The 14,245-nt window shown below is 45.9% G+C and overlaps 1 protein-coding gene across 5 annotated transcripts in view; it reads left to right on the forward strand.

The window, feature by feature from the left end:
- Positions 1-14,245, forward strand: part of STN1 (STN1 subunit of CST complex) — a 34,354-nt gene that overhangs the window by 14,879 nt on the left and 5,230 nt on the right. For all 5 annotated transcript variants that reach the window (XM_072130930.1, XM_072130927.1, XM_072130928.1 and 2 more), the window contains 6 exons: positions 4,242-4,366; positions 6,270-6,365; positions 8,647-8,718; positions 11,897-12,061; positions 13,101-13,230; positions 13,352-13,511. In XM_072130930.1, the coding sequence (XP_071987031.1) occupies positions 4,258-4,366; positions 6,270-6,365; positions 8,647-8,718; positions 11,897-12,061; positions 13,101-13,230; positions 13,352-13,511 (732 nt within the window). In that variant the 5' untranslated portion in view covers positions 4,242-4,257. The remainder of the gene's footprint in view (positions 1-4,241; positions 4,367-6,269; positions 6,366-8,646; positions 8,719-11,896; positions 12,062-13,100; positions 13,231-13,351; positions 13,512-14,245) is intronic.

Below are 14,245 nucleotides of genomic sequence, written 5' to 3' on the forward strand. Positions count from 1 at the left end.
GTAGTAACACATCTACATACAGCCGCCTCACCCCCAGTAACACAGCTACATACAGCCGCCTCACCCCCAGTAACACAGCTACATACAGACGCAACGCCCCCAGTAACACAGCTACATACAGCCGCCTCACCCCGAGTAACACAGCTACATACAGCCGCCTCACCCCGAGTAACACAGCTACATACAGCCGCATCACCCCCAGTAACACAGCTACATACAGCCGCATCACCCCCAGTAACACAGCTACATACAGCCGCATCACCCCCAGTAACACAGCTACATACAGCCGCATCACCCCCAGTAACACAGCTACATACAGCCGCATCACCCCCAGTAACACAGCTACATACAGCCGCATCACCCCCAGTAACACAGCTACATACAGCCGGCTCGCCCCCAGTAACACAGCTACATACAGCCATCTCGCCCCCAGTAACACAGCTACATACAGCGGCATCACCCCCAGTAACACAGCTACATACAGCCGCATCACCCCCAGTAACACAGCTACATACAGCCGCATCACCCCCAGTAACACAGCTACATACAGCGGCATCACCCCCAGTAACACAGCTACATACAGCCGCATCACCCCCAGTAACACAGCTACATACAGCCGCATCACCCCCAGTAACACAGCTACATACAGCCGCCTCATCCCCAGTAACACAGCTACATACAGCCGCCTCATCCCCAGTAACACAGCTACATACAGCCGCATCACCCCCAGTAACACAGCTACATACAGCCTCATCACCCCCAGTAACACAGCTACATACAGCCGCCTCGCCCCCAGTAACACAGCTACATACAGCCACCTCGCCCCCAGTAACACACCTACATACAGCCACCTCGCCCCCAGTAACACACCTACATACAGCCGCCTCACCCCTAGTAACACAGCTTCATACAGCCGCCTCGCCCCCAGTAACACAGCTACATACAGCCGCCTCGCCCCCAGTAACACAGCTACATACAGCCGCATCCCCAGTAACACAGCTACATACAGCCGCCTCATCCCCAGTAACACATCTACATACAGCCGCCTCGCCCCCAGTAACACAGCTACATTACAGCCGCCTCACCAGTAACACAGCTACATACAGCCGCCTCGCCCCCAGTAACACAGCTACATTACAGCCGCCTCACCAGTAACACAGCTACATACAGCCGCCTCGCTCACAGTAACACAGCTACATACAGCCGCCTCGCCCCCCAGTAACACAGCTACATACGGCCCCCTCACCCCCAGTAACACAGCTACATACAGCCGCCTCACCCCCAGTATTACAGCTACATACAGCCGCCTCATCCCCAGTAACACAGCTACATACAGCCACCTCACCCCCAGTAACACAGCTACATACAGCCGCCTCATCCCCAGTAACACAGCTACATACAGCCACCTCATCCCCAGTAACACCGCTACATACACATGCCTCTCCAGTAACACAGCTACATACAGCCGCCTCACCCCCCAGTAACACAGCTACATACACATGCCTCTCCAGTAACACAGCTACATACAGCCGCCTCATCCCCAGTAACACAGCTACATACAGCCGCCTCATCCCTAGTAACACAGCTACATACAGCCGCCTCACCCCCAGTAACACAGCTACATACAGCCGCCTCATCCCCAGTAACACAGCTACATACAGCCGCCTCACCCCCAGTAACACAGCTACATACAGCCGCCTCACCCCCAGTAACACAGCTACATACAGCCGCCTCACCCCCAGTAACACAGCTACATACAGCCGCCTCATCCCCAGTAACACAGCTACATACAGCCGCCTCATCCCCAGTAACACAGCTACATACAGCCGCCTCATCCCCAGTAACACAGCTACATACAGCCGTCTCATCCCCAGTAACACAGCTACATACACATGCCTCTCCAGTAACACACCTACATACAGCTGCCTCGCCCCCAATATACACACATACAGCAAATACACACACATTCAGTATATACAGCATTTTCACAGACATACGGGAAATACACACACATTCAGTATACGGAGCATATACATACATACCACATACACAGCATGTAAACATACATCATATATATATATATATATATATATATATATATATATATATATATTTTTAAATCTGCACATATATATGCTTATACAAATATATGCGTGTATAAAAACAGTATATACATATATAGACAGTAGATTCATATATACACAGTATATACATATATAGACAGTAGATGCATGTATACACATATACACAGTATATACACATATACACAGTAGATGCATATATACACATATACACAGTATATACAAACATAGACAGTAGATGCATATACACATATACACAGTATATACATATATACACATATACACATATACACAGTAGATGCATATATACACATATACATAGTATATACATATATAGACAGTAGATGCATATATACACACAGTAGATGCATTTATACACATATACACAGTATATACATCATATATAAACACAGATAAATACATATGTAGTGTATACTTACCCTTTTAGGATGACTGGCTGTCGGGTCAGGCGGGTCTTCGGCGTGGGGGGGTCGGTCGGTTGCTGGTTTGGACGGGAGAGGGGGGGGTCGCATGTTCGGCCGGGTAGTAGGAGCGGAGGTCAGCCGTTTGTTCCGCGGGGGGGTGGGGGGGTGGGGGAGCGGAGGACGGCAGCTGCTTGTTCTGCCGGGGGAAGGGGGGGGGGGGGAGAGCGGAGGACGGTCGCTGCTGCTTGTTCCGCCGGGGGGGAGGATGGACGGCAGCTGCTTGTTCTGCCGGGGGGGGGGGGGTGTAGGGAGAGCGGAGGGCGACCGCTGCTTCTTGTTCCGCCGGGGGGGAGGAGGAGCGGAGGATGAACGCTTCTTACAGCGGGGGGGGGGGGGCGATGTGGTGGATGCGAGCGGAGGAAGGCCGCTTGATCCGCCGCTGGAGGGGGGGGGGGTGCGAGGAGCGGAGGACGGGCGCTTGTTCGGGCGCGGGTGGGGGGTTTGGAGTGGAGGAAGGGCGCTTGTTCCGCTGGTGGGGGGGGGGAGCGGAGGACAGCCACATTTCTGGGGGGGTTGGGGAGCGGAGGGCGACCGCTTGTTCAGGCGGGGGAGGGGGGGTTGCGGAGGGCGGCCGCTTGTTCGGGCTGGGGAGGACGAGCGCGAGCGGGGTTACGAGCGGGCGGGGAGGCGTAACCATGCAGCGAGTTGGGCGGGCAGGGAGGTGGGAACCTGTGCGGGGGGCAGACGCCTCGGCCATGTGGGGAGGCGGTCACCTGTGTCGTGGTCGGGCGGACAGCTCTGGGAGGTGGCGGCAGAGGAGCCATGGCCCAGGGGGGGTGATCTGGTGGGGGCCCCCTGGGGGGGCAAGATGGTGGGGGCCCCGGGGCTCTAGCCCCGGGAGCCCCGCCTATAATCCGGCCCTGTCCATAGACGTCTAAGGCTTCAACCATAGCTAAAAACTTACGGTACCTTCAGGTGATATGTCGTCCACATCAATTGCACGGGTTTTCCATGGAAGTGGATTGACATCCATGCTCATAGGCAGTTCCCCAAATATACTGTAGGTCTTCCCTCAACAGGTGAATCAAGAACGGTACAGACATATAGTGTGATCCTGTTTGATAAAATCCCAATTCTTTTATTTATACTACTTACAACAAATCTGTTAAAGAAAAAAAGGCCTTATTGTAAAATCAGTCTCACACGCTCAGCGTCTTTGCCCGACCCGGTGTTTCATCCTTGTTTTAGGCTTTTTCGGGGCATAACGCTTGGCCTAGTTACCAGCATTTCTCTACTAATGCAGAGTTATGTAAATGTTATGTTTCTCAGCTATCCTTTACACGGACACTTACGATTTGGCTGAGTGTGCATGTTTTATTTAGTGGCACAGGGGAATGTGCTGCTGCCAGACAATCTTGGCATACAGTAGTTATATAAAAAAAATATAATAAAAAGTTAGACAGAAGTAATTTTTCTCAGCTATCCTCTATACAGCCGCTCACGGTTTGGCTGAGGGTGCATGCTTATTTAGTAGAAAAGGGGAATATACTGCATCCTGACATCCTTGTCTAAGTTAGAAGCATTTCCGTATCATCTTCACAATGGCAAAATGTTGTATTTGTGTGATGCAGATTGTGTTACATGTAAATTTTTTTGCTGCAGTTTGTCAGATTTTTGGGTAAAATTCTGTGCAGTGTTTCAGCCAAACATGAAGTTTCGCGTCTTGTCCTTTTAGATCACCCAGACATTTCATGGAAGAATTACCATCACTATTATGGGGGCTGGATCCTGTGTTTCTTGCATTCGCCAAGTTGTACATTAAGGACATTTTGGAACTGAAAGAGTCTCATCAAGTACCTGGTAAGTGTTAGAGAATGTTCCTTTCTGTCTTGGCTGACTCCTTAATATTTTCGTCACGTATTCAGTCCGTCGCCAGCACTCAGTATAATACAAAACACAGTATCGCCATTCCAACCCAAAAGTATAAAAATACATCCCTTTTCTTACATTTAAAGGCATACTTGACTTAAAGGTGCTGTCCGTGTCCTGTGCAATGTTACTTTAATATGACGTATTGGAAAAATAACTTAAAACTTATTTGAGCCTCTCTAAAATTACCAGGGACCTCGTTTTTGTATCTCCGACTTTGTCCGGTGACGCGTCGTTCCAGGTCATTGCATACAGTCACAGACCCTAATGGTGACCTCTAAAGTCTCACAGATGAGGTCTGTGATTGGCTGCTCTGCCCTCCAATGCCACGTCTAGAATAAGGGACAGGTGAGTTTATTTTGGTTATTTTAACTCTGTTGCACAACTGGAGCACTTTTTCTAGGCTGCGTTCATACGCAATTCTACCACAAACGTATGTGATCAGGAATGAGCGCCACGTGTTTTGCACGTAAACAATATGAACCACCTGATTACTAGTCCTATACGTCTCAGTCGTAACGCATATGCGACTGGGTCATTCCCAGTGAATGAGGTTTAGTCTACTTAATAGGTAGAGTTTAAACATCAAATATTCTGTGCTTCTTGATATGTATATCCAGCTTTTTAAGATCTCTTTAGGTCCAGTTTAGTCTTGTCGCCAAGTTGGGAGCGCATTGTGGAGTAGCACTATACAGAGTAAGCTCCACTTCTGGCTCTATCATGAACCTCCTTTACCTGCTTTAAAGCTGAGGATGGTATTGTCTCTTATGTGTATATGATTATTAGTGTTGGACAGGGGATCCTTGGGCCCACCAGATACAATTATTCAGGGCGTCCACCCTTAGTTTCATAGTTTATACGGTTGAAAAAAGACACTTGTCCATCAGGTTCAACCAAGGAAGGGAAGGGATTACATGAGGAAGGGATTTAGGGGAAACAATTCTATATAACATAACCATCAATGATATTTAGGTGTAGAAAGCCATCTAGACCCTTCTTGAAGCTCTCTGCTGTCCCTGCTGTGACCAGCTCCTGAGCTCGGCTATTCCACGGATTGACAGTTCTTATAGTAAAAAGTCCTATATTCTCTGGTGATTAAACCTTGATTTCTCCAGACGGAGACAGTGCCCCCTCGTCTTTTGATTTGATTTAATCTGAAACAATTTACCACCATATTTTTTGTATGGACCATTCATATATTTATATAAATGAATCATGTCCCCTCGTAGTCGTCTGTTTTTCAGACTAAATAAATCTAGTTGTTTTAATCTTTCCTCATAATTAAGACCCTCCATACCCCTTATCATTTTTGTGGCTCTACGTTGAACCTTCTCCAGCTCCAGGGCCTCCTTTTTATGGACCGGTGCCCAGAACTGGACAGCATATTCCAGGTGTGGCCGAACCAATGCCTTGTATAGTGGTAATATTACATCCCTATCACGAGAGTGCAGACCACTTTTGATACATGACAAGAAAATAAACTTAATAATTCAATAACCAATAATCTACATCAGGTTGTCTGATGTATCTATGGAGTCCAGTATTAGGTTAGAGTGTGGGCCCCACCGGTGGATCCTCTGATGCTCTGTTGTGCCAGTCTGACACTGATGAATATGATATTATACCAAACTTATTGACACATCTGGATTTTTAGAAATTGTCTGCAATGATATAAATTATGTGCAGCACATCTGATAATATAGTGGCGTCCTGACCACTGCCATTAGGTCCTCCTGGTTTGTGAAGGCAAGTACCCTCACTAGCTGGGAAAGGGTATCATCCAGTTTTTCCCTAATTCCCATGTTTTTAATAACCATTATTTGCATCATCACAGGGATCTTTTTCTACAACGGTCATCCTATCCGACAAGTGGATATTTTAGGAATTGTTGTCAGTATCAGGGAGAAGGATGCCTTCTACAGCTATGGAGGTAAGTGTCATTCTCTCTTAAGCCTAATTCACACCCAGGTATCTTGGGTCCATATGCTCTCTATGGGTATAATAGACTTCAAATGGATCCATAATGACACAACAATAATTCACATCACAGTTTTTGAAGACCAACAAATCCTTGGAGACCATTAAAGAAAAGTTGTCTCCATTAACCTTTTGTTCGGTATCCTCCATGGAGGATGGTTGATTTGTTATATGTTTGTGCGATCCTGACCTTATCCTTTAATATACACATCACCTTTAAGTGTATTCCTCCACGGATGGATGGAAAAGTACACAACTAACAATGTCCCTGTTTGCTTAGCTGTCACATTGTATCACGCGGAGCACAAACAATGGGTAAGTGTCATGATCCCTGTCTGTGCTACCAATGGAACGATTTATTTGTTGTATCATAAACCAAAAACACTTTCCTAAATGACAGCAAAATCTGATGAATGACTGCAACTATAAACCAGAATAGCGCTCCCTAGAGGCTGGGAGCAGTAACCTCAGCTGTCAGAGATCAAACCAATTTTATCTGTTGCCGTAAGATAATGGGACCTGGGAAGAAGATGGTAACACATCAGTGGCTCGTTAGCCTCGTTACCTGAACAATACACCCATTCTGATTTCTCATTACATTTACCACTACCTCCTGTTTGTGGGCCACCCGCCAAGCCGCTCCACCCATCCCCTTCCTCCTCCACTGTCTGACGCCAACTAATGGATCAGTTTCCTGCTCTCTCCCCTCTCTCCCTACTTCTATTATCAGGCCAAGGAGATTAATAAGAGGACAGAACAAGCGGAGTGTACTTGTGTATCTAGTAATGTAACATTTTACCTAGAATTTAGATATATATATATATATATATATATATATATATATTAAATTTTACTTGTCACAAATTCTCATTTCCTGGAATCCGTAGGCGGCACACAATGGGTTACTTTTTGTTTAACCCCCTTCCCTCAGTCCATAGATTTCAGACTCCAGGGCATAAAGTTTTTAGGATAGTTAAATTTTTTTTTCCTGGATGCTGAACACAATGGATTTAATAGGAATAGAATAGGAAAGGGAAGGGATTAAAGGGTTTGTCCACTTTCAGCAAATAATTGATATTGTTTGTCTACTGAAAAGTTATACAATTTTCCCAATGTTCTACATTTTTTCTTGCTGTCATTCTAGTTAAGTAATGTCACACAGGTGCACGGCTTGTAATATCCCCGGTCATGTGATGTCACACAGGTGCACGGCTCATTATACCCCTGGTCATGTGATGTCACACAGATGCACGGCTTGTAATATCCCTGGTCATGTGATGTCACATAGGTGCACAGCTCATTATATATCCCTGATCATGTGATGTCACACAGGTGCATGGCTCGTTATTTCCCTGGTCATGTGATGTCACACAGGTGCACAGCTCGTTATTTCCCTGATCAGGTGATGTCACACAGGTGCACAGCTCGTTATTTCCCTGATCATGTGATGTCACACAGGTGCACGGCTTGTTATATCCCTGGTCATGTGATGTCACACAGGTGCAGGGCTCGTAATATCCCTGGTCATGTGATGTCACACAGTTACACAGCTCGTTATTTCCCTGATCATTTGATGTTACACAGTTGCAGGGCTCATTATATCCCTGGTCATGTGATGTCACACAGGTGCACACCTCAGTATATCCCTGGTCATGTGATGTCACACAGGTGCACAGCTCCTTATATCCCTGGTCATGTGATGTCACACAGGTGCACAGCTCGTTATTTCCCTGATCATGTGATGTCACACAGGTGCACAGCTCGTTATTTCCCTGATCATGTGATGTCACACAGGTGCACGGCTTGTTATATCCCTGGTCATGTGATGTCACACAGTTACACAGCTCGTTATTTCCCTGATCATGTGATGTCACACAGGTGCACGGCTTGTTATATCCCTGGTCATGTGATGTCACACAGGTGCACGGCTCGTAATATCCCTGGTCATGTGATGTCACACAGGTGCAGTGCTCGTTATATCCTTGATCATGTGATGTCACACAGGTCCACAGCTCATTATATCCCTGGTCATGTGATGTCACACAGGTGCACGGCTCGTAATATCCCTGGTCATGTGATGTCACACAGGGGCACAACTCATTATATCCCAGAGAGTGACCAGAGCTGTGTGTTATGCTGTGCACCTGTACACATCACATGACCATCATGTCATACATATATATTGGATTAACATTTTGGGATTTCATGCCTTTTTTTTTTGTCCAATGATACAGTGGATGACAGCACTGGAGTTATCAATTGCACATGCTGGAAATCCTCCGGGCCAAACTGTGCATCATCTTCAGGTGAGAATTTGTGTGAAATGTGGGTCTTAGCCTCTAAACATGTAACGTGCATGGGGTTGTCCCAACTTTGTAACCTTTGACAAATATTGGGGGGGCATAGAAGGGTCAGTGTGTTGATATGAGCATGTCTGATCTTCTTAGGGGAGATAAGCCACCACCAGAGTTATCTCCTTCCCACATGCACTCTCGGCTCACAGTCATTTCTAATGTAAGGCTGCAGTCTCCACGGCTGTTACATAATTTCTTTATCCATCCTACTAAGCAAATCATGGGGATGTTTACCCTCTCTTCATATTTATTCTGATTATTTCCTAAGTAAACTTTATGTATTCGGTAATGTTTGACTAGTTGCGAAACCAAGCCCAGTCCTAGGAAATGGCAGGATCAAACATACAATATAGGAGCTGCTTATTTCCTTGGTAAAGATGGAAGTATTTGCATAGGAACTTTGTGTAGAGACAAAAGTGTACATTATGTGACTAACCCTCCCCACAAAGACAAACGCCGTGAGATTAGCTGAAGCGTTTCCTCTTACTGATCTGAATCCATAATGCCCTTTAAGTGGGTGAAAGTACACGTGCCCCTTGACTAGGGAGCCCAACACCGTTACATTCAGACTATGCTTCACTTTTATCTATAAGACAACATGGACAATGCATACATCATAGGTCACACTTCTGGTCCGGAAATCTATAAACCGCTTTTATACCACTAATCTACCAAGAAATGGACCACGAAATGTCCTTTCTAGAATCCCTTCTTTAATGTTAAAATTAACCAGTTTACATATAAAAAATATCCTCTAACGGCACATGCAAGTGAGTTGGTGAGATTCACTTTTTGCCAGATCACGGTGCATTTTAAAAGATAAGATTCTTATCTTTACAATGAAACCAGAACCATGATCCTAGCTGCTATACAGCCTGAAGGCTTCTCACGCAAAAAGTGGCTCTTCTCTGCTCATTTGCAAAAGACTTTGGATGGAGTTTTTTTTATACGTAAAAAAGGAGTCTTAACCAAAAAGAGGGAAGGTTGGACAGGACATTTAATACCATACCTTGGGCCAGTTTAGTGATGTAAAATCTGGTGAGAGAGTCTCTTTAAGTACAGCAATAAGCTTACCGTATTTATTAGACTTTGATACAGTCCTATTTCTGCGCATATATATGAATATATTTTAATACAGTCCTTACACAGTCCTTACCCTAAACATACTACTAAATCGGTCAGATACAGTGTTAACACACAGTATTGGGGCCACAAACAGTGCCCAAAAAGTGCCACTTTGCACAGATGCACACATCATATACATTGTGGGCAGTAGTGGATAATAATACAGGCCCAAATCTTTAAGGGGGTCCATGGCCACCCAAACCACCCAAAAAATGTAATACCTAGAAGGACCTTTAGCTTTGAAATCCTCATACATCTGTTCCTGCTCTCAATACACATGTACACAAGAGCCATTTCGGGACCTTTCAAGGTCCTCCAAGGTTCCTGAAACCAAAGATTGAAATCAGGTAGAAGGGACCCATCCTCTATTCCCCAAGAAGCTGATTCTAGTACCAGATGTAGGAAGTGATTCCAGACTTGTAGGGGCTGTGATATTCATACAGCCCAGGACCCATGGCAGTCTCAATCCGCCTCTGACTGTGGGCACTATGCGCCTATATAATATAGTAAAGCATATAGTGAAGTATACAGCATGCTTCTATTTATTCACCAAGTTTTCACACTGAATTTTGCTTAAACTTCCCACATGGTGACAGAGAGTAATCGCAGAGAGTGCCGTGCCCTGTATACACAGATAAAGTTTATATACCACAGTGCCAAGCTTTACGATGCCCAGATACATAGTGCCGCCTTTGGATCCCTGCAACACGGATGTTCAGCTTTCTGTAGTCATGATGAATTATCAGGTTCTGCACAGAGAAGTTATTTCACAAATATCTGGACTCATTGGGGCTCATTTACTTACTCGTCCGCGGAGTTCACCGAAGATCATGCACTGTGCCGCGAATCACTAAGATCGTGCGCCTGATATCCTGCATGTGTCGCTTCCCCGCTCAGGTCCGACACAGTTCCCCTTCTTCTTCCTGGTGCATGTCTTGCGACACAATTTGAACGTTAAATCCCGCGCTCGGTCTGGATCAGTCAGATCGCGCCACAATCTGATCACATGCGACACAATCCCAGTGCAGACACCTGTTAAATACCTGTGAAAAAGCTGTGAAAATCCCGAAAAACGGCGAACAGTGAGTAGCGCGACCCTTAGTAAATAAACCCCATAGGGTGGGACTGTCTGGCTATATGTGGGAATCATTGTAGCAGCTAGGTTCTAGTCACATACACAATGCGGCAAATTTACTTAGCTAGTCCAGTCGCGATCCCCGATTCAGACGGTTCGACGAGGATGAAGTCCGGCGCGATTCATGAAGATTGTGCGCCCGAGTTCATGCATCTGTCGCTTCCCCGGCGAGGTCCGCCGGAGTTCACCTTCTTCTTCCCGGTGCTTGTAGGTGCGTGTCTTGCGACACAATTCTAAATGTTAAATCTTGCGCGTTGTCCGACGGCTTGCCCCCTGATTTTTGCCGCTTGCAATCCGGCGCCTATGCGCCAAAATCCGATTGCATGCTGCGCAAAGCGGAAATCTTCGCGGAAACCTGACGAAAATGTGCTCCGCGGACCCTTAGTAAATGAGCCCCAATGTATCTATTATATATTGAAAACATATCCATCTGTGCAGCACCCGGCACACCCTATTGGCTTATTATTGAGGGTTTTAGATACATTTTACGTCTGTGACAAAGGGGCATGGCTTAGAAGGAAATGGGGCGCGTGCCAAAAATTGTTCAAATGCGTCTTATAGGAGGTTCAAGGGGCCAGACTTATCATCAAGCATCAGACGCTGCGATAAATGTAAGACGGCTTTAGATGCTTTTGATAAATCTGCTCCAACACATTTTAGGTTTTACGGTCTCATCCTCTTTAGATATGAATATAAAGTTTACTTAACTTCAGACCCATAAATACGCAGCACATGGCACACTGTAGCCCACATCTAAGAAATGGACAAAAATCTGATGTGAAACCTCGTAACTATGCAGAACGGGGTCACGGACCTTGGCAGTGTTTTTAGACGCGGCTTGTAGCTTTGATCTTGTGCATTTGTTTTCAGAGGGTCCGAAAAGAACATCAGATGCAAAGGATCTCGATGGGTTAATGCAAGAGCTGTACAAGCAGGAGAGCAGAAAAGCCAAAATGGAAATCGGTGACGTCATCCGAGTCCGAGGTTACATCAAGGTCTTCAGGAACCAGAGGGAGGTGGTGGCCTCTACATTTTGTAAGGAAATTTTTGAAGCTTTAAGTTAGAAGAAAATATTTGATACCGGGATAGAAGGGAAAGACATTTGAAGAAGGTCTACAGGGAAACTAGTAAGGTTTCCCAGTGTTGGGCATCCTCAGTATCGCCAACGTTGTGGAACTGGTTTGACATGTATAACCATTAGGGCTTCACATAGATGACCTGTACAGTATAATACAGTATTTTTTGGACTATAAGGCGCACCGGATTATAAGGCGCACCTTATTATAAGCATGAATGACCAGCAGGTGGCAGACCTGTGCACAGTTCAAGGCAGCTGTTGTCTGTAAGTAAGGTTCACATATAAGGCGCACTGGACTATAAGGCGCACCTTTGATTTCTGAGAAAATCGAAGGATTTTTTTATGCGCTTTATAGTCCGAAAAATATGGTAGGTCTCCTTCAAGGGTTTGTCCATGAATATGGGGTGTAAGGAAAAAAAAAGAGAGAGAAAACTTTTACTTACCTCACTCCAGCTCCCATTTCCTGCATCACCCTGGTACTTTAGGGTCATCCAATGACTGACCTTCTTGGACCATGGGGCAACACAGAACATGATGCCCATGTGAAACCACTTATTGGATGAAACAGGTCCCCAAAACCTCCTATTGGGTCCAGGGCCCGAAACTGAAGTTTTCAAGTGACGTAGAAGTCAGAGTGGGATAATTATGTTATCTTTGTTCCAGAAAGATAGGAAGTCCAGTTAGGAATGGAGCATTTCCCTTCCTGACCCACGACTATGGCCTCTCGCCTAGTCAAACCAGTTTCCTACCCTGCACTGACAAGGAGCAAAGATTCTGAAATGGCGCCATCTATAGTTAGGAGTCTGTTCCTTGTGGAAGATACTTCTTGGTTTGGCTATTATCCCATTTTGTGTCACTAGGCTTCCTGAAAGTCAGACATTTGCTTGTGATTAATTCTGCTTGTGAATAATGCAATATATGTTGTGAAGAAAATTCGCTCTATAAGACAAGGTTCTGCTTTAATGAGCAAAGAAATAAAATCCCTTTTAACTTCAGACAGAGTAGATGACCCCACACTGGATGTGCAGATCAGCCGGATGCTGGACGTCCCGCACCTTTACAGAAATGTCTATGATACACCCTTTACTATACCCAATCACCTCGCGGATCCTTCCCACGGACTCTCGTAAGTGTAACCTATCGATAGGTCGGCCGCAGGATCGGAAGCTGGACGTATTCTTTGCTTCTCTCTATGAGATGATTAACCTGTTCCTCTGCCTGTCTTCTCCTCTTCTCACCTGACGCAGCGATGTCTTGTCACGTTCGGGCCTCATCTCACAGCTGAGTCAAAAAATAATGGAGTTTCTGGAAGAAAAACAGATTTGTGATTTTGATCAACGGGAATTGGAAAGTGTGTCCTCCTTACTGTCCAGCGCCACCAACCCAAACCACAAGGAGGAGGCCGGGGTATGTTCTGTACTGACCCGTCACTGCTGACTATTCTTGTATGTAATCAATATGTATAATACCAAGAACCTAACTTGCGGATCAGTGGGGGTCTCCAGAGGCCCTGCAGATCGTAAAAACGAGGGGCCCGACTGACCCCTCGCCACTCCGTCAGACTAATGGAGCAGAAGGCATCTGCTCCATCAGTCTGAGCAGCGGTGAGGGGTCGGTCGGACCCCTCGTTTTCGCAATCTGCGGGGGTCTCAGCAATCCGACAGGGTTCGCAACACCCCCCCCCCCCCCCTGGTCTCGTGATCTGTGGGGGTCTCATTACAGAGAACCCCACCAATCAGCAATTTAGGCCCTACCCTGTGGATAGGAACTAACTTGTTTCAAGGAGGGAAAAGCCTTACCACAGGCTCTGTAGGTCACAGAATCACAAGTCTGATGTAATTTGAAAGAGCGAATGCCCTCCCTCAGCACTACTATCCTGGCCGGAGAAAATGTGAATACTTGTGCCCCAGAGGAAGCCGACGTATACATGCAGTACAAACTGTGCAGGCTTACTATGTGCCAAGTCAGCTTGTCATGAGTTGTGGAAGTGAATATTAATTTATATTAATTCTTAATGTTGAAGCCCTTTTTTTTCTTAATAATTAACCAAACCCAGCAGTTAATATTAGGGACTGTTATTCTTACTATTATTTAATACGGAGTTCTATTTTATTGATGGATGGTGTAATATTTCAGGTGAT

Source organism: Engystomops pustulosus, chromosome 11 (assembly GCF_040894005.1).
Source record: "Engystomops pustulosus chromosome 11, aEngPut4.maternal, whole genome shotgun sequence".
NCBI classification, from domain to species: Eukaryota; Metazoa; Chordata; class Amphibia; order Anura; family Leptodactylidae; genus Engystomops; species Engystomops pustulosus.